This window comes from Tinamus guttatus, unplaced genomic scaffold, assembly GCF_059628265.1.
Source record: "Tinamus guttatus ecotype Peru unplaced genomic scaffold, ASM5962826v1 Tinamus_guttatus_pri_ptg000459l, whole genome shotgun sequence".
NCBI lineage: Eukaryota > Metazoa > Chordata > Aves > Tinamiformes > Tinamidae > Tinamus > Tinamus guttatus.
In genome coordinates, this window is record NW_028288993.1 from 10263819 (window position 1) to 10283329 (window position 19511).

Below are 19511 nucleotides of genomic sequence, written 5' to 3' on the forward strand. Positions count from 1 at the left end.
ACATTTGTCCAAAATATATGAAGAACTTGTGTCCCTTGAACATTTTTGCTGCCTGTAAAATCTGTAAAATGTATCTGTAAGATGTAGGTAATTCTCATCCCTGGGGATAGTTGTCCTCCTGTGTCTTTTCTCCTCTCTTCGTGCCGTGTCATGGTCAGAGTTGCAGTGTCCGAGCTCTTTGGCTCCTCTACCTGGAGGTCACTGTTAAAGCTTTCCAGATGTGCCAAAACTTCCATCTTCGGGTGGTTTTGTACTTCCACGTGTCTTCTGGAGGTTTGTAGATCCCCTGAGCTGTTGTCAGTGCTGAGGAGGGTGAGCCATGATGGAAGGGAACCGAAGAGCCACAGCAAGTGAATGGCTTTGAGGGGGATGTCCCCGCTGGTGGCCATGGGACCATCCGCTGGGCCAGCACAGACTCAGCACTGCAGTCCAAGGAGTCCAGATCCCGTGTCAGGTCACTGTTTACAAAGCAGGCTAACGTCAGGTATAAATACAGCTGTGACATCCTTTAGCGAAGGGCACACGTGGCTCTTGCCAAGGGCTTGCCAGGCTCCTGCCACCCGATAACGCTGGCGCACGGGGCCATGGCAGTGACATCCAGGAGGAGCCGGTGTGACTTGGGCTGCGCTTTGCCTCCTCCGTGGGGTCCGGCTGCAGCAAGGCTTTCTGATAGTGCTGGTAAAGTTACAACTTGGCTTTTTGGCACGAATGGGAATGGGGAAATGCTGGGGAAAAAAATTTAAGAGCTAAATGATCAGAATAAAAGGCTAAATCATGATACAGAAACTGCTGTCAAGTTTTGTCCTGTGGTTTCACAGCCAGAAAGTTAAACTGTTCTTTGATTCCCAAGACATCAGTGCCAGTGTTGTGCTCTGAGCACAACCGCAGCTGGTGTTACCGTGCTATGAGCCCAGGGACAAGTGTTTCTGTAAGACATATAAGTGTGTATCTCTATGTATTTTTGAGAGAAGTTCTTGAAGCTTTAAGGAACTTTGCTGAAACTGCTGCCCTGCACAGAGAACCTGTTCATTCTCAGAGAAGCCAATTAGCTGTGAATTCCAGGAATCGCTTTCCTTTCCACAGAGATCACTGGTGGATGCAAAGGCAGGGGGTAAGAGGCACTGAAATGTTCTCCCTTTGGAGTGTTTGGGCAAAACCCGCTGGAGCGATGGGACCCGAGGCACGTTTGGACCGAAGGTGTCCAGACCGGCTGGCGGTGCTGATGCTCCTTGATAAGGTGCAGTTTTCTTTTCCGATTGGATCACATTTTATTTTACAACTAACTCAATTGCTGCAAAACGATGCAAATAATAATTGTATTGCACAGCAAGAAAGCAAAGCAAATGCAAGGCAGTAGAGCAGGCCCTGAGTTTCATATAGAGAAGGATTTGCACGTATTATGCGGAAACACGCTGTGCTTTGTACATTTTAACTTCTGCACGAGCTTTTTTGAGCTCGGAGGCGCAGCTGCCTTCCCTCCTGGGAGCCTCTCCATGCCTAATCAGCCTCCTCGCACCCAAATCTGTCTCACATCTGGGATATTATCATGATTGACTCTTCCGCAGGTGTCCTCTGCCTTGAGGTTCCTGAAGGCTCTGCCGAAGGTTTCTCTGTGTTCTGGGAAATGGGAATGTGGCTGTAGCCGTGGGGAGATACCAGGGCTTCTGAGAAAGTGCTTGGTGCATTCAGAAGCAGAGCTGAAGAGGTGATTAAAAAGATAATAAAAAAAAAAAGAGCTAACAAGGAGATGGAAGCAAATTACCATTGTGTTTCTGTTTCTTAACGAGCCCTTTAAATACTTGGTGGGCGTTTGTTGTGGAGGCTTTTAAATCCCATCCCTAGGGTCGGCTTGCATGGAAGGTATAGATATAATTTGACTTATTTTCCCCTGCCCTATGGCAGTGCAGCCTGTGTTTTGTGTCTCGTCTCTCTGGTTTGTACCTCAGTGCTGAGCGTGTTTGCCACCTGCCCAAGAAGCCGTGTGTCCCCTTGGTGTCCGTGCCGTGACACCTGGGCCGTTTGCACAAAAATGCCACCAATCGGGAGTGGGTTTTCCCCCTGTTTCTGGCTGTGCTAACGCAGCAGTTTGGGGTTATGCTGGCAGTGCTGAAGCCTCGGGCAGTTCTAGCCTTGCAGCACTTGGATTCCGTGCGTTGGGGCTCTGCCCTCGTGCGGGAGTCGCTGTGGTCGGCGGCTTCTCCCGCGTCCTGCGTTCAGCGCCAGCTCTGGCGGGGTTTTAGGCGAGCACAGCGCGTGTCCTGCTTTGCTCTGGTTTTGCTTTCTTCCCACTTTCGTTTGCTGATCCTCAGCCTGTCCGCGCGGGGTGTGGAGCACAGCGAGGCCGCTCTCCCGCGCAGCCAAAATCCCGCCCGGCTTGAGGAGACGGAGGCTGCGAGCAGGGATTGCCCCAAGGCATCACAGGGGTTTCCTCATGGGCTCGGGGCGCTGAGCGTCACCGCAGGGCCATGGGCAGGATGACCGCGCGGGGTGGCAAAGCCATCGGGGCCCGTTCGTCATCGCTGTGCCAACTCTGCGGGAAGTTGGCCTGGATGCGCGTCGCTCCTGGATGCATAATGGAAAATCACTGTTGGAGCGTTGGGGTTAGCTGGAAAAGCTGCTTAGGCTGGACTTGGGTCTTAATAGTTGGATCGATAGGATGCTGCTGCTTTTTTTTCTTTTTTTTTTTTTTTTCCCCCCCCTAATTCTTAAGACAAGCTGCCCTCTCCTAGCACTGTAAAATTGCTTCAGCCTCAGTCGTTTTGCAGATGTGCTTCCTCTGAGATGGAGGTCGAGGCAGATATTAGCCTCCTTCCAGGGGCGTCTGCTCGTGAGGTCCCAGGGAGCTATTTGGAGGGTTGGGGGTTCCAAGTCTCAGAAGCAGCCGGAGCTGCCGGCTCAGAAACGCTCCCTCGCTCGGGATGTGGGATGCAGAGGGAAGGAAGGAAGGAGCAGCAGCCCCGAGATGTGCTGACTAATGACCTGAAAGTGGTTATTGATTATCCGTGCACCTTCATTATCCTGCTGCAATCTCAGGGCGGCCAGCGAGTCCCTTAAATTAAAAAAAAAAATCATTTTCAAAGGCATTTATGAAATATTTAGCGTAATTATTTCCAAGATCAAAACTCCAAAGAAATTATGCAACCACAGAAACCTTGTTAATCTGTTGGTGTTATGGATGAAAGAAGCAATGGAGATATTAAACATTTACCACTCTTGTGCAAAATGGCCCCTTACTTTCAGTCTCGGTTGCAATATTACTCATCAGCCTCCACTGCTGCATTTCTGTCTTGGGTTTTTTTTTGCTTCCCAGGTTTGATTTTTTTAGGTGCCATTACAAGTTTTCCCTGATGGAGTAGGACTTATTTTCTCTATCCCTATTTTGCCTTCAGGCAAGGCAAATCTCAGCCTAATGAAACCAGTGTGAAATATTATGGTGCTGCTGCACTGGCTCTGCAATCATACAGTGCTTCCCTTTATGAACAGTCTTTTTAAACCAGTTATGAATGTTCCTTCCCTTTTTTTTTGCATGATATTTGCATAAGTGAGGTGGTAAAATATTATTTCCATCGAGGCAGTAACTATTGAAAAACGGGAGTCGCTGCTGCTGTCTCAGTTTGCTGGAGAGCTCCTAAGGAAGCAATCCTGAGTTTTCCAGAGCTGACTTGCATGCTGAAGCGGGAATAGCACATTATGTGTCTCCAAAAATGGATTTAGTCGATCTGCAGGTATTTGGAGGGCAGGATAAGAATTTAAAATAACCTTGAGGAAGTAGTCAGAAATGGGCTGTAATTTGGTGGAGAGGAGCGCAAAGGCTCATGAATAAGCTATAAAATGAGGCACAACTGGTGTGATGGAGATGCAGTAAAGGCTGCGGTGGGTTTCCGACCAAGCAGCAATCACTGACCGTATCCTAGTGGCTAACGTTATATGGTGCCTCTTGTTTTTCATGTGCCACTTTTCATATAAGGTTTAGCAGTGCTCTTGGAGACTTGGATCAGCGGGAGGAAGGGGGAAGGAGCAGCTAGGGTTAACGGAGGGCTGCAAAACTTCACTGCTGGAGAGAGAATGAAAGAATTAGGGTTGTTTAAGCCAGAAGAAAACAAGGAGGGGGGCACTGTGCACATCTTTGAGTGTGGAAAAAGTGGTATTGCAGAAGAGTCGCTAATGAACCATTTGCTGCCTCTCCTGAGATAAGGACAAGAAGAGAGAGGCTTAAATTGTAGCAAGAGTAATTTAGGTTAGACAGCAAAACCCTTCCACCTCTGCAGCAGCCGGGGGGGCTGTGAGGCTCCTTGTTTTTGCAGCCTTGAGCAAATCTCCTTATTCACAGACTGAAGGGTGAGAAATAGTGCAGCTTCCCCAGCAGCCGCGGAGCAGAGGGCACCTCCAAAGGTGGCTCCGGCCTGGGTTTGCTCTGGGCTGCGGCCCCAGGACCCGCGCGGTGACTTGGCCTCCAGCTGCTCCCAGAGCTCAGGCAGCCTCAGGTGGCGGCTTCGGAGGGGCCTCGAGGCAAAATCCCGACCAGCAAGAGGCAGTCGGTTGTTTGGTGCCCAATAACCTTAGGATTAAAGAGTAGGAGCTCTTAGAACCTCCTGCTCTTGCTGTGATTTAAAAAAGGAAAAAATATAGGGTGTGGGATAGCTTGAATGCAGGTCTCTGTGCAACTAATGGGGAGAGGGATGTTGCATGCACCTGGACGTATACGTATATATGTAATTCCTCCTTGTTTGCAGCAAGGCTGCAGGGCTCCTGCCCGGGTTTTGTGACCGCTCGGTTTGCGCAGAGCACGACGACTACTTGGAAACTCTTAACCTTTACTTTCAGATAGATTCTTTTTAATATCCAGCTTTATCCTCAGTATCAGCAGAAGGATTAGAGCCTGGTTTGTCTTTCCCTCTGAACTCGTCTGCGGTTTCACTGTGCATATTAGCTCTTGTAATGGCTCTCTTTATTAGTTCGTTATTGCATAACCTCCAGGCATGACATGACTTGAAACATTTATTTTCCAGGCAAAGTTCAACTGATGAACTTCACCTGTTCCCCTCCGAGTCCGTGTGTCAAATAAGGGGTCCTGCTTTGCTCCGTAGCATCATTTATAAAGCAGATGAAAGGGAGTGACGTTTCTCCCTCCTTAAATGCTGATGAGAATGGAAAGTATGAAGAAACGATGCAGTTTTCTGGAATACTTAAGGAAAAATGTTGTGTCATGTGGTTTTTATTTTTTTCTTCAAGCCAGCATTTGGCTGCCCAGTGAACGATAACAAGATTTAATAGCTGCAGTGTAGCTATATTGCATTTGGATGGGTTCCATCCTTCTGTTGTAATAAACGTCTGCTTTACAATGAGCTCTTAAATTCTATAAGTGACGTCAAATTGTATCTAATAATGGAAAAAAGATTAAGTTCTGTAAACCCGACTCGCCCGCTGCCTGCGCCTTTCTTCTCGAGCAGCGTTTGGTCCTCGGCGCATTGAGCTGCTGTCTGCGCGTTGTGAGTTTGTCCCCAGGCTTGTCCCCATGCGCTGCCGTTTTCCTCCTCCTCATCCTCTGTCGCTGCCGGCAGCTCGGGCTACGTCCCGGCACGGCCGGGGAGTTTGGGTGCCCGGAGCCGCGGGCCAGGGTGCTGCAACACGAGCAAGTTTCCATCTCGCAGTGAGATGTCCTAAATGCAGCTGTGCAAGCATCCACATACAAACCTTAATTTTAAACAGATGCAGCAGGCTGGATGTCTGATCGCGACGCAGTATTACAAAGAACGCACCACTTATTGACATAGTACCCTTTAAGTAGTAATGGTGCAAACGGTACATTTTTAAGGTGCTTTAAGTCTTTCTCTTGACTTTTCCAAGGCTTTATCGGTTGTATTTTTATCTGCTTGGCTGTCAGGCAGCAGATCGGGCTGATACAACACTCAGCTCTATCGCATGTGCACTGAATAACTGAGAGGAGGGGATGACGTGCTTCTTAAAATAAGAGTTTTCAGGTTTAGTAAAGAATGAATATTATTGAAATGAATTAGTGAATCATTGTAGCCACAAATTACTAAATAGAAATTTTGAGCATTCTAAACTTGAATATGGGCTGGAAAATGGCCCATTGCCTGCTCAGAAGAAACCCCTCTGGGTGGGAGGAGAAGGGAATGGTCAAGTACAAACACTCAATATTCATCTACTTAGAAAACACAAATTATGGGGGTTTTCCCCTTGCCCTTCATGTAATTGCCCGTGTGGCTGGAGGAGATGGTGCTGCTCCAGCTTGGTGGTGCGTCCAGGTGGAGATGGGGATGCTGTGGACTAACCCCATGGGAGCTTCCCTGGGAGCTGCTGCTTTGGGGGCTGCCGGCCGGGAGCCCGGGCTGGCCTGGGGGCTGTGAAGGGGCTGGGGGTGTTTGATGTGGAAGAGGAGGCGCTGGGGCCGAGCGGCGGAGCAGGGCAGCAGCGACGCTCCGGGGGACGAGGCGGAGCGGGATTGCGCCGGGGCCAGGGAGGAGGATGCCGCATTAATCAAGACGCGAGCATCGAGGCTGCCTGCGCAAAAGTGCTGACTCTGGCTCCTAGGAATCTGCTTTACGTTTATGCTGCCTTTCCAACGGCACAAATAAATCGGAGCACGATACGTCTGCACCCCGAGCCGCCTCGGGAGGCCACCGAGCTCCCTCCAAGGAGCCTGGCCAGGCAGGGACCATGGGCAGCCCTTGAGCCCGTCGTTTCGCCCAAGCCCAAACGCTCTGGACGCTTGGGAGCAGCTCTTAAAAACGTCTTCATCCGAGGAGGCACCTGTTGGGGCAAAGGAGATGTAAGGAGCCTGAAGGAAGCCGGTAGGTGGGGTGTCCAGGTCCTGCCTTTGCTCGTCCTCTTGTTGTCACCTGCTGGGCTTGGGCTTCTCGGTGCTTTTTATTACCTCTCTCTCATTCCTCAGCTCTGAGGGGATATTCCAAGGAGCGCTGTTCAGGAGGGGAGCGCTGGGTACGGATCTTCACTCGTTAGTGTGATCTTTCCTACGAGAGACCTCACTCAACTCGAGGCAGCAGCAGCCCCAGGCAGGCAGCGGTTGATGCAACCAGGGCGCGCGGGCCCGGGGCTGGCGCCGGCCTCCGCGTTCCTTCCTGGGGCAAATCTCCTGAGTTTCTAATAGCACAAAACGAAGTGAGGAGGAGAGAGCTAATTACCCTTGCCGTCTGCTTCCCGGGCTTTATTCCCCCGCATGGAATCCATGAGATAGCAGCCCTGAGGCAGGGATTCGTTGCTGCCGTGGCGGTTTTGGCCTGTGCGGGGGGCGTGAGCTCATCCGAGAGCCGTGGAAGGGGCGGCTGGGAGAGCCACAACGGCAGAGCTGGGAGTGGAGCAGTAACGGGGCCGGCTCTGCAGTGCAGCGCCAGGCCGTCAGGGCCGGCCAGCATGTACAGTTCGGATGCCCTTAATGCATTAATTGTGTTAATTATGCTGTGTCAGTTGACATCAGTCCTTTGCCACCTCGTTTAGCAATAGGGATGCTGACCTGGGCCTCCCAACGGGCCTGCCCCAAGCACCGGGCCTGTCAGGTGAGTTTGGTGCTTTGCTGCCTCTCTTGATCTCATCACTTCTGCTGATCCTCGTAGTTTCCCCCCTGCTTTAAAAAAGCCTTTAGAAGTCCGGAAATGTCCCATGTCACCATTGCTTCCCTCCGACCACGGGGCGCGCGCTGCCCTGGCTCTTCACCGGGCCCGGTGGTGCCGCAGCAGTCGCCGGGATTTGGCAAAGCTGCGGTAGGTCCGTTGCGGCGCTCCGAGGCCGGGCCGGAGCTGGCAACCTCTCTGCAGTGTTTCTTAGGCAGAACCACGAGCGATCTGGGTGTGCTTGGGTCCCTGTGAAGTCCCAGCCCTCGCAAAGGGGTTGCGGTCCATCCCCGTTGATGTGGTGTTCCCCAGGCCCCCAGTCTGGGTAATGCCCGTGGTTTAAAAGATCAGACTAGCTTTAAAAGGAGGGGAAAAAGCCAGGCGGGTGGGTGAAGCAAATCCAGTGGGGCTGTGTGAGCTCCCTGTTGGTACCTCCCCAGGGTCAGGCCACTCATCCGAGGTGCCCGGTGTGCCGGCCCGCTCCGTCCTTGTCCCTGTGTTCCCGAGGGAGCCCGAGCGGGAGGGTGAGCAGGAGGGTGACCCGTCGCTTTCCTGGTGTTTCACCCTGTAATGAAATAAGCTCTCTTGCGTCTTGGCCATCTGAATTATTACCTGCGTGACACTTCATTATAAACACGTTTTTTTTCATCTTGGCACTGCTTTCCTGCCATTTTATTGCCTTTAAGCTTCTATTTTTGTTTTACTCATCTCCCTCAATCGATTGAAATATCCTGTTTTTAGCGAGCAGCCAAGGCAGATGCGGCTGACGTCCCCGCAGCAGGAATGATTCTGCTGTAGATCATTTGCAGGGAGGAAGGGGACGGGTTTTAAACCCAACTTTCCAGCTTGCTGGGGTGGAACGAATGGCTCGAGACCCGCTGGTAGCGAGAGGTGGGATGGGATCCTGGAGCTCCACGGCCTGTGCTCGGGCTCTATCCCCCCGCTCTGCTCGTCGTCCTTTGCAGTGGCACTAATTAAAACCCATCTAATGAGATTATCCCCGCTTGTTCTGGAGGATTAGTTTGATGGAAGGCATCAAACCTTTTTGTTTTTTTGTTTCCTCCCCACACACACGTACATGCCTTTGACATCAATAAAATGAATTTTTAAATAAATTGTTTAGATGCTGCAGCAGCAGAGAGCAGCTGCTATTCCAGGAGGGTCATTCCAGAGATAAGAAGCTGCCTTCTTCCAGGTCTGGACCTGGGCTATAAACTCAAATTGTGTCCCCGGTTACTTCATGACTGTGGATTTGATTGATTTATTTATTTCCTGGGTGTGCTCAGTTCTGTAGAGGGCTGGGGAGGTGCCATGCCCGTGCAAAGTGGCACTGGGACCTCCTGATGGCAGTGGTGGACTTCCCTGGGTCCCAGGTATCGGCATCATCCGCTGGATCGGCTGGTTGGCTTTATTCTGTATTGGGTGCGGTTTTTTGTTTGTTTTCCTCAAACAAACTGTATTGGCTTCAGCAGCTCTGCTTCAAGAGTGCCAATACGCAGGGACAGCAGCGAGTTTGGGGCATGCAGAGGAGCTGGATTCCTGCTTTACACACTAGGAAAGCGGCCACCAAATGATGCTGTACTGGGGCTTCACTTGTGTCCTTGCTGCTCTTATTTTTCCCCTCCCTTAATTTTTTTTGACACCTTTATCCACATCCTAAGGGGAGTCTTCAGGATGTTTGAAAAGTTACTGTTTTAACCCTGGGTGTAGTAAATGCAGGGCTCTCTTAAGCAACAATTTTCTTAAATTGCCTTCAGGCTGGGTATGATGGGATGTTCTGTGTTGCAGTTTGATCTTCAGCTGCGCTCTCCTGCTACGGGAGTGTAAAAATGAGCTGGCGTTCACATCAATGGCAAGATGAATTAGCCTGTAGACTTCTTAGGAGGTGAGAGAGAGCGAATCCCAACAAGACACTAATTCAGAGTAAAGCAAGGAAGAAAAATGCATTTCCACAGACCACATTGTTAGAATCCGATTGATGCTCTCCATCGCGGCGTTCCTGAGAGCCAAGGAAGTCTAATTACTGCCTTTTCTCCCAGCTGAACAAAAGTGAGAGGGTAAAATCTGGTACCTTTTAGCGGGTGCATCTCTGGCACGTTGCTGGCATTGGAGAGGGACGCTATTGTCCAGCAACAAAAACTCTGCCTATTGATTTTGAGCTTTTGTCGCATCTCTCCCGAGGAGATGCCAATGAAAGCCTGTTGGATACACAGCAAGGGTCAGGAGGGCAACTCGTCCAAAAGATTCTGTTCAATTTGATACCGAGCGTCTGGTTACACTCAAGGCATCCTTTCTCCTATTAAGCCTATTACTATTAGGAGAAATTAATGTTTTCTTGGTAAGATAATCTCCAAGAAGAATGGAAAAAAACTGCTTTTCTCTCCCCTTTTTCTTCCAGGGAACTTCCATGCATTTGCTTACCGTTATTTAAGGAGCCTTTGCTAGACGCTTTTGGATCGTGCTTCTGAGCGGACAAAAGATTTTGCCTTCAAAATGCTCATAAAGGAATATCGCATTCCTCTTCCGATGAGCGTGGAAGAGTATCGCATTGCCCAGCTCTACATGATCCAGGTGAGTAACGCGTCCGTCCGTCGCATGGGTGGGTGCAGGCTCATGTGGAAGAGGGAAGTACGTGTTGCTGAAGAACTGGGTGTTCTAAATTTGAGGTTTTCTGAGGAAACTTACTCAGGAAATGGCATCTCACGGACAGGCCACCCCTATGGAGGGAGGCAGTGAGGCCAAGCAGGTGCCGCCTAACCAGGTACCTCCTTACACAGCCCCGGCTGCAAGCAAATGCTCTTGCTATTCTGTCGGGAAGAAGCAGTCTAGTGTAAATTTTAAAAGTTAAACCAAGGCATAACTTGAGTTCAAAAATAAAAATATCTAGGGGTAATACTTTGCTTATGCAGTGCTATGAAAGAAATACTGATCAGTTTAGGTGCAGAACGTAGATTAATTTTAATATGCTTCTGAGCTCTGATGGGATTTTTTTTTTAAATTCCCTGTCCTCAGTAAAGCATTAATTAAAATGTTGTTTTTTGTAACTCAAATCCTGCATGCCCATCTTTTCCAGTGTTTGAAATACAAACAGAAGGTTTTTTTAAAAAGGAAATCTGAAAGATTTTCTTAAAAGGAATTTGAAGTATTATTTCTTTGTCCCACACACTAAAGGAAATTTAAAATGGCCCTAATCCAGCAAAACACAAGTTTAATATTTAGTTTTAATAGAACTCCATTTCCTTTGGTGACACAAAGCAATGCTAGCAAAGTCACCTTTGGTTTAAGGTCTAAAATGAATTATAAATAAAACTAAGGAAGAAAAATAAAACAAAGCAGTAAAGGCACCATTCCTCCCCGCCTTTCCCTTTCCCTACGTTGCAGCTATGCTCCTTTTAAGGATTTGTACACTTGGACTTGACTGCTACAACAGTGTATGGTGTGTGTTTTCCAGGAATAACAATGGAATTCCTTTTTTTTTTCTGGCACAGTTATAAAATATGCATCATCCTTGTGTGTTTAACCTAAATGCTAGCATAAATTAATAAACAGCTTTCTCAGGAGGCTTCAGTTTTGTGTAGCTTTTCCTGAAGCTGTAGCTGTTTTTAGTGGTATTGTAATTATTTTGTCACAACTTTTTCTTCCAAACTTGGCTTAGCTGCTTTAACTACAGAGCTGGAAGCCGTGCTGAGCCCTGCAGACCTTGCTGGCGAGCAGCAGAGCATCCAGGAGGATGAGCCGGTTGGGAAGGGGGTGCCCGGCTGCTATTAAGGGGGGATTGCTAATTGGGGAGCGTCTGCTGCCAGGAGGAGGACTCGGTCCGTGGGCTGCACTTGCTATTCACTTCCAGATGTTCATTTACCTATTTGGTCTAATTAATGCAGAGCACTGGATTGCATTTTGTTTGCTCAGCGGTGATTTTAGCTGAATCTTAACATAAAGGGGCTAAATGAGCCCGTAGGGTTTGGTGCAAGGGGAGGTTCATTGGCTGCACGCACAGCCCTCCGAGTCGGCTCAGCCCTGCTTCAGTTGTGCTGATTTTCTGGAACACTGATCTGCAGCAAAGCGAGGCTTCCCCCAGGCCAGGAGTGCTGGAAGGGGATGCAGGGTCCGGTCTTCAGTGCTCCTGCTTTTACCCAGAAGTAAACTGGCAACACTGGGCACGCTTCCCCAAAGTCCAGGCAGTCTAGGGAACCATATGGCAGCTCAGAGACTTTAGTCCTGGATGCGTGTGAGGAGTCCAAGAGGAAAAACTAGCTGTGCTTTAGCTTGAAAATCCTGGTCTGTGCTCTTAAAATATTTCAGTGAACACCTTGGGATGGAATAAAGGGTTTATAGGCTGTTTGTTAGTGCTTGATAGGGATCTGCTTCAGCTCCTGCTGAAATTGCTGGAAAGATTCATGCTGACTTCAATGGGAGATTTTCCTAGACCGCGTTGCCAAATGTCCCTTTTCTTCTGTTTGATTTGAAGTGCAGGTTTTGTCTTTAAGGGCTAAGCTGGAGCAGAAGCAATCGGGAGCATGACTTCTGTTCTCCTCAGAGAATGAGAGGATGCTTCATGTCTCCCTTTTTAATTATTTTTCCTCCCGAATGTGCAGAAGGGCCACAGGAGAAGCAAGCTGTGTGCTTTGAGGGGAACTTAGAGAGCTGCAAGCAGAGGTCGCTGCAGAAAACAGCGAAGTAGCGAGAATTCTTGGAAATCTTTAGATCATTCTGTTCTACATGATTCAGCCAGAGTAGCTCCTGGGAAGATCTATTTTTAAGAACAAAAGGTCCATTTTGGAGACAGGTATTGTGTACAGAGTGTTTTCATTATTGCTGGAGATGCTAATGCCTGTTAGAGGCAGTTTTCCAGCAGTGCAAAAGCAGATGTGGCACGTGCTGCACAAGAGGCTCAGAGAGCCTTGAGCAGCTGCTTGACGTTGAACACTTGTCTAACTTCAAGCTCAAGAGTTAAGCTCTTGCTCAGCTCTGAACCAGCTGGTTATGGAGCTGCTCTTCAAGAGCAGAGAGGTCGATGTCCCGAATCTGGCCCCAAACTGAAGTTCTCCAAAAGGACCTTCTCACCTGGGGAGGGGGAAGCCATTGCCTTGTGCAGTTGCTTTAGGGACATTTTCTGCCAAAGGGGTGACTCTGAAGACCTGGGAGTGTAGATTTTCAGGCGGGAGCCGTAGTATTAGTGGGCTGTTTTTCAGACATTGGGTTTTCTTCTCACAGAAGGTCCTCCTGGGACCAAGAGAGAACAGCCTCTCTTATAGACTTACATAAAATCCAGTGGATTTTTTTTGTTAAGCAACAGCACATCCAACTAGCAAAGGATCCTTCCTCTGAGCCAAGCCAGGCTGCGCTCATATTTACTGTGTTTACTCCATGGGAGAATAAAAAATGTGCAGTGCATGATCCAGTGTCTCCCTCCTTATTTCCCTGTGCCACCAGGCAGGAAGACAGGCAGTAAATCACTGCATGCATCTGGCCATGCTGCTGTGGTTGCTCTGATGCTTAAAATTCCCTAGTCCAGGTCTTCACTGGTGTCCAGGGCTCTGAAAATGAAGGCAATTGACCTGCTGGTTTTCTTTTGGTGAGGGCAATGAGGAGGGGAGAATCACAAGTCTCTGCAGTGTTGCTTTCTACTGGCCTCTGAAATATCATCTACAGGGACGGTGGTTTCAGTACTTTAAGCAGCACTTAGATTCTTCCATAAATAAGTTAATTTTACATTACAGCAAGGGGCTTAATGTACCTTTGACTTGCAGCCTAGCAGATCAGAACGGAATTGTTTTTCTCTATTAAATCTCAAACTATCAATATCAGTATTTCCATGGGGAAACCTCTCAGGCAGTGTTGTCAACGTGCTCAGATGAGGAGTCCTTGCTGCATTAGCCACAGAGCAGTTTGGTCTTAGCTCTTCCATATACAGGAGGTTTTTTGCATCGTTGCTGCGTCTCTCTTTCACTGCCCAAATTACTTGTATCTGGCCTCAAAATCAGTGATCTTCCTTTGTTCTGGTGTCAGGCAGATGGAATCCAGCAAAATATTTCAAGACAGGAATCTAGACTTTTCCAGTTAATGGTTTTATAGAGCCACTTGTGCCTTGGTTTCATTTGATTTCAGCTCCCCTGCTCACTGATACTCACTTTTTGGGATGAGCCACCTTTGTTTCGGCGCAATTGCAGCAAGGATTGCTTTGTTCATTATAAATAAGTGGTGATGGTAGTAGCCAGCCACAGTCTGGTACATGAGACATTTCCATTGCCCCGCTGACACTGCCCTACTCTTTCTTTTTGGCTTAAAATCTGTCCACATGGGTGTGCACACCCATGTGCACACTTAAAAGCCTGTCCTGCTTCCAGGGGTAGGAGAGGCCCTCACGCTGAGGGACGCACTTCGGTGCAGCCCTGAAAGGAGTTTCCTGAGGCACAAACCATTTTGAGGGACAGTTCTAAGTACTGGTAGGGATTTTGATGCTTAGTGCAGAAATACTGGCCTAAGGACTATGACATGGATGTCTCCTCTGGCTCTGTGCGTCACATCCAAACCATTTTTCTGTCCCTGCAAGGCCTTTGAAGCCTGTCGGACACAGGCAGGACCATTCTGTTTATCCTCTGTGATACTTAAAATAGAAATTAGAAAAAGCTCTCTTAATTCTTCCCCTTTGGGTCTCTTGTACATTCGTATCTCCACAGCTATCCTTTTCTACAACCGTTCCTTTCTTTTATGTTTAACAAACATAACCTTTGCTGATAGCCTTCTCCCTAACTCTCCAAAACACACGTTTTAATATTAAGTCCCTTTGGCTCTTACAAGCTCGTACGCTGAGATCTGAGCACGTTCATCAGGAGGATCAGTAGGTTGTTAGACAGAGGTCAGGCCATTCATCATGGCAATACCCTCATTACCACAGCCCTGCTCACTGTGGGATTCAGAGGAGCATTGCCCTTCCAACCCTTAAATAAGACCAGAGAATTCCTCCTGTTATTAAATCTTATTTTTAAATCAGTGTGCATAGCTTACTTTATCTGTTGTAAATAACTTTGGTCTGAGCCATTTTTTACTGAATACTTGTGACCTTCCTCAGAAGACAGTGCTTTAAAAATATTCTTGTGGACACAGGGATTGCCTTTTGAGGATGAGGGTTATTTTAAGATGCTGCATCATCCTTGTAAGCTAATAATGGTAATAGTTTGTCATTCAGCCCTCCGAGGGTCCACGCTTGGAAGGACTCTGGCCTCTGAATGTGGCACTCTGCTAAGGATGACCTGTCTTGTGCTAAGCACTGCGTGCTGAACGTGGGCAGGATCCTGGGAACAGAGGGTGCTTCTCATCTTTTAACATGAGCCTCTTTCCCGCTGTCCCTTGGGGCTTCCTTTGATTGAATTTCCTGAAAAATCAGAGCACGTTTCCAGGCCCCGTGCTCCCTGGCACGACCGAGTACCTGCCCAACACGTGCAATTTCACGGTCATCTTTCCTGCCCCTCGGGCCCCTGTGCCAGCCTATTTCCTCCTCTTGGGTAGCCCTCAGGTAGAGCCTTTAAGAAGAGACCTCTGGAACGTGCTCCGTGGTGGTAATTCTGGATGCTCTGCCCTACCAGCTCGGTGCAGGAGTCGTGTCCCTCAGACTGTCAGCTGCGCTTGGCGCTTGCCAGCAGGCTCAGCAGATGGTGAAAGATTGATCGAGTGGGAGAAAACAAACTAACCCTTCATCTCTGCATCCTGAAGAACTGGATGGCTGATTATTTTGGTTTCATTTACAGATGCCTTGGCAATCTGGACAGATAGACATGTGTGCCTTGATTTTCAAAGCAGGTGACATGCTGCTGGCCGCTCTGGAGACCCTGAAAGATGCTCAGATCTCCTAAGAGCAAAATCCTAAGGGTTTTCAGGCTGCTTCTGTGCTTCAGCATTCAAAACCTGTGACTTCCCGGTTCTCTCTTGCTCCTCTGTTTTTTATAACATTTTCTTTGTGGTCACATTTTTGGAAACCTCTTAATCCTAACCTGGCAAGAGAAGATTAATTATACAGTAATGAGCTATCTTTACTTGAGATCTCCTTCCCTCTCCCTCATATTAAAAGAAAACTGACTGAAATGAAGATAAGGCTGCAGCATCACTATGTCTTTAAACTTTAGATTTGTGCTGGTTTTAATACAAGGTGCAGCACTAGCAATTGTACTGTGCTTGTAGCTGTGAAAAAAATCCTTTTTATTTTTCTTCCTCCTTTTTGAAATTCTTACGAAAGAACCAGGCTGATCCTTATCGCTGTGGACAAAATTGTGACTATTCATGTGAATTTGGTCCTCAGGGTTCATAGACTTGAAGGGAAATAATGAATTGACTTGAGGTATTAGGAAAACTAGGGGAGTTTCCTTAGACTAGTCCGACAGTATCTTAGTATATAGCCTGTTGTTAATGACCAGTTGAAATTGGTTCCTAATATATCAGGGGTCTAGTCGGGATCTGATTTGATTCAAACCCCCTGAGTTGAAATATCCTCCCTGACTCACAGTATAATAACAGGCGACTTGATTTCCCCCCTCCTTGTGCATTAGGGCAGTAATCCTCCGATGGAAGAGTTAATATGTGAAAAATCCAGTTAAAGGCAGAGAGGGAAGGAAAGACTCTTATTAAAGCAGGATGAAATACTGAGCTGGAAGCGTAGCAGACATTTTGAAGGATGGAGCATGTGGCGTAAACAAGTTTGAGGTATCTCCATAATAAAGTGATTCCTAATTCCTGTGCCTCTGGCACACGGAGCCGCAGCTCCGCCGGAGCGTGGCCGGGCGTCTTCGCGAGGCCGCGTGATTAATGAGTGGCCATTGCAATGGCTCTTGATGCTGTAAATTATTTATAGTCCCGCACAATTGATTGTCCCCAAAATAACCCGCTGTGGTACAAACAGCTTCATTAATACCTAGGCCTGATTCTAAACGTGCAGCCCAGGTGCTGCTTGTACCGATGGATGCTGCGCATCTCTCTGCTCTGTCTCGTGCGAGTTTGCGGCCGAAGCCCAACCTGCCTTCACGATTTGTATTTCATTTTATTTTATTTTGAATGTCAGGAGTGATGGTGCTGCAGGTGACAGCCCGGGATGGCGAGAGCTGTCCCTTGGCCAGGGCAGAGCCTCCGGTGCCACCAGCTCTGGGCTGCTCCAGCTCTCCAGAAGGGCTGCAGGGACTGGAAGCTGCGTCAAGGAGGCTCTTGGGGGGGGTTTTGGTCTTTCTTGTGCTTTTTAACCACTGTAAAATTTGCATCTGAAGAGGCCAGTGTCTGAAGCAGCAGCTCTCCTGGGAATGGGTGTTTTTTCTCTGTTAATTCAGAGTTAAGGTCTGAGCTCATGAATTCTCCAATTTCTCCCCACTTAAGCTCTGCAGCCCCCACCAGTCCTGTCCCAGTGTATGAACACAAACCTGGGCCGGCTGCACGCTCCTGTGGTGCCTCCGTGTACTTGTCCTGAGATAGAGCCTTGGCGTTAAGAAACTGAAATCACAGAAGCTAAATGACAGACCAGAGCCAGGTTGTGGGGAGTAAGACAAGGTTGGGGGCTCAAACTCTCCTCCAGAAGTGGCTGTGGGGATGGATGGATGGTTGCAGTTTTGTACATATTGAATTTCTCTGGTTTTTCGTTGCTCACTTTGGGCAGCACTGGAGGGAAGGAGGATGCTCTACCAGTCGCCAGACCTGCAGAGGGGATAAAAAACGGATTCTTCTTTGCCTATATTAATGAAGACATTTACAAGCAACAGATTTCTTTGCCCTCTCCCTGTTTCAGGTGGTTCCTGGTACCATGGAAGGCCAGGGCAGTTGTCGAACCTCATATCCCGATCCCTGCCTGACTCCAGCTCACCTTCCTCTGCTAAGTCCTTATTGACACAGGCCCTTGGTGCATTATTACCTTTTTTTTCTAACACCTCTAATTGGATTAGACTAATTTTGCGTCACGCGTGAAGGATGCGTGTCGGGGCTCAAAGGGCCCCCGGAAGCGCGGCCGCGGGCGCCATGGTTACTCGCGACGTCCATTTGCCGTTAGTGCTAACGGTTTGTGCGCGGCGCCGAGGCCCGGCCGGCCACGGCCTGAGCTCGGCCCGGCGCGTTGCCCATGCAGGCGCGGCGCCATGGAAACGGGCCTTGCGGCTGGGGGTTGCCGGCATCCCTGAGGCACGTGTGAGCAAAAGCAGGGGCTGCTCCAGGACGGGCAAGGGGATCCTGCCCCTCTGCTCCGCTCTGTTGGGGCCGCACCTGGACTATTGGGGGAAGTTCTGGGCTCCCCAGGACAAGAGGGACATTGAGCTTCTAGAGAGGGTCCAGTGTAGAGCTACAAAGATGATTAAGGGACTGGAGCATCTGTTGTATAAGGAAAGACTAAGCGAGCTGGGCCCATTTAGTCTGGGGAAGAGAAGGCTGAGAGGAGATTTGATCACCATGTTCAAGTACCTGAGGGGTGATTGTAGGGAGGATGGGGCCAGACTCTTCTCCATGGCGGCTGGTGGCAGGATGAGGGGTAACAGGTGTAAATTGAAACACAGGCAGTTCCACCTCCCTATGAGGAAGAACTTCTTTCCTGTGAGGGTGACAGAGCCCTGGCACAGGCTGCCCAGAGAGGCTGCGGAGGCTCCTTCTCTGGAGATCTTCCAGCCTGCCTGGATGCCACCCTGTGCCCGTGCTCTGGGTGTCCCTGCTGGAGCAGGGGGTTGGACTAGATGCTCTCTAGAGGTCCCTTCCAACCTCAACCCTTCTGGGATTCTCAAAGCCCATTGCTTCGGGCCCAGCTCCTGCCTCCTGTTGGGTTGTTCTCCTGAGAACCTTTCTGCTCACATGGCTTCCTGAGGACTGTACGTGTCCCTGGGCTGTTGTGGTGTCTTTTGGTAAAAGCCTGGAGGAGGAGGTTGCCTCAAGGGCGAGATGCTGGAACGGGGCTTGAAGGATCCATGTTCAAACCTGGCGGCGCCAGCGGCTCTGGGGTTTTGGGTTTTGTTCCCCCTGCTAGGGCTGGATCTTCAGTGCATTGAGAGTGCCCGTAGCAAAAAAGCAGAAACTCTTTGGGCACCAGCACAAAATTGTGAGGGCTTTCCTGCTTTAGTAGTCTAATGCATTAATAGGAATAGTTGTTTGTTTGTTTTTTAATTTAATTCCTCTAGCTTCCTGTTCACTCTTGGAGCGCATTAGGTGCTGATCAAATTACATCAGTTTTGATCTGATCAGAAGTTCTGCTTCTTGGCCACCATAGGAACCAAGTAGGTCTTGTCTCCCCAACTCTCACTAATGTGTTCTCCTCAGATATCAGCCTAATTATGTTGATAAAATTTTAATTAGCTGTTTTGGGTCCTTGATGACACACACACTTGGAAAAAAAATGGTTTGACATGCATGACACAACTGAACTTTTAGGGTAAAAAGGTATTTTGTTTTCATAGCTGAAGATGAGATTTTTAGTACCTGCAGTAAGTGCTGGCCGCGGTGTCAGCAGGCAGAAGGTTGGTGGTGGTGAAAGCAGATTGCTCGTAATGAATTAGATGTCAGTTCAAATAATCAAAAAAGAGTAGTTAACAAAACACAGAGCTGAGTCATACCACAGCAAGAGACAGCGAGGATGGAAAGGCTGCACCCATGTGCACGCACACAATTGTGCTGCGTGTTATCATGGACAGAAATCCTATGCTGGGAAAAGGCATTAAAAATAAACCATTAGTTTTGAGACCTTTAGGTATTTTCCAGTATTTCTATCATTTGCCTTCTGGTTTTAGGCGCTGTTTAATTCTGGCTTGCAGCAACCCTGGCTGAAACTATGTGCCTGTTGGCAAGCTGTTTTATTTGTGGTGCTTAAATGCTAGGAGAGCCGCAAGCCCAGATCCGTGACTGAGGGGCTGCATCGCTTATAACCCCTCACAGCGCTTCTGTAAAAGATTATTGACTGTCTGTCCATCAGTG

At 48.7% G+C, this 19511-nt stretch overlaps 1 protein-coding gene across 1 annotated transcript in view; it reads left to right on the plus strand.

Annotated features, from left to right (window-relative positions):
• PITPNM2 (phosphatidylinositol transfer protein membrane associated 2) overlaps positions 1–19511 on the plus strand; it is a 94401-nt gene that overhangs the window by 31434 nt on the left and 43456 nt on the right. The window contains 1 exon segment of the mRNA XM_088532539.1: positions 9991–10163. Coding sequence (XP_088388665.1) covers positions 10086–10163 — 78 coding nt within the window. The 5' untranslated portion in view covers positions 9991–10085.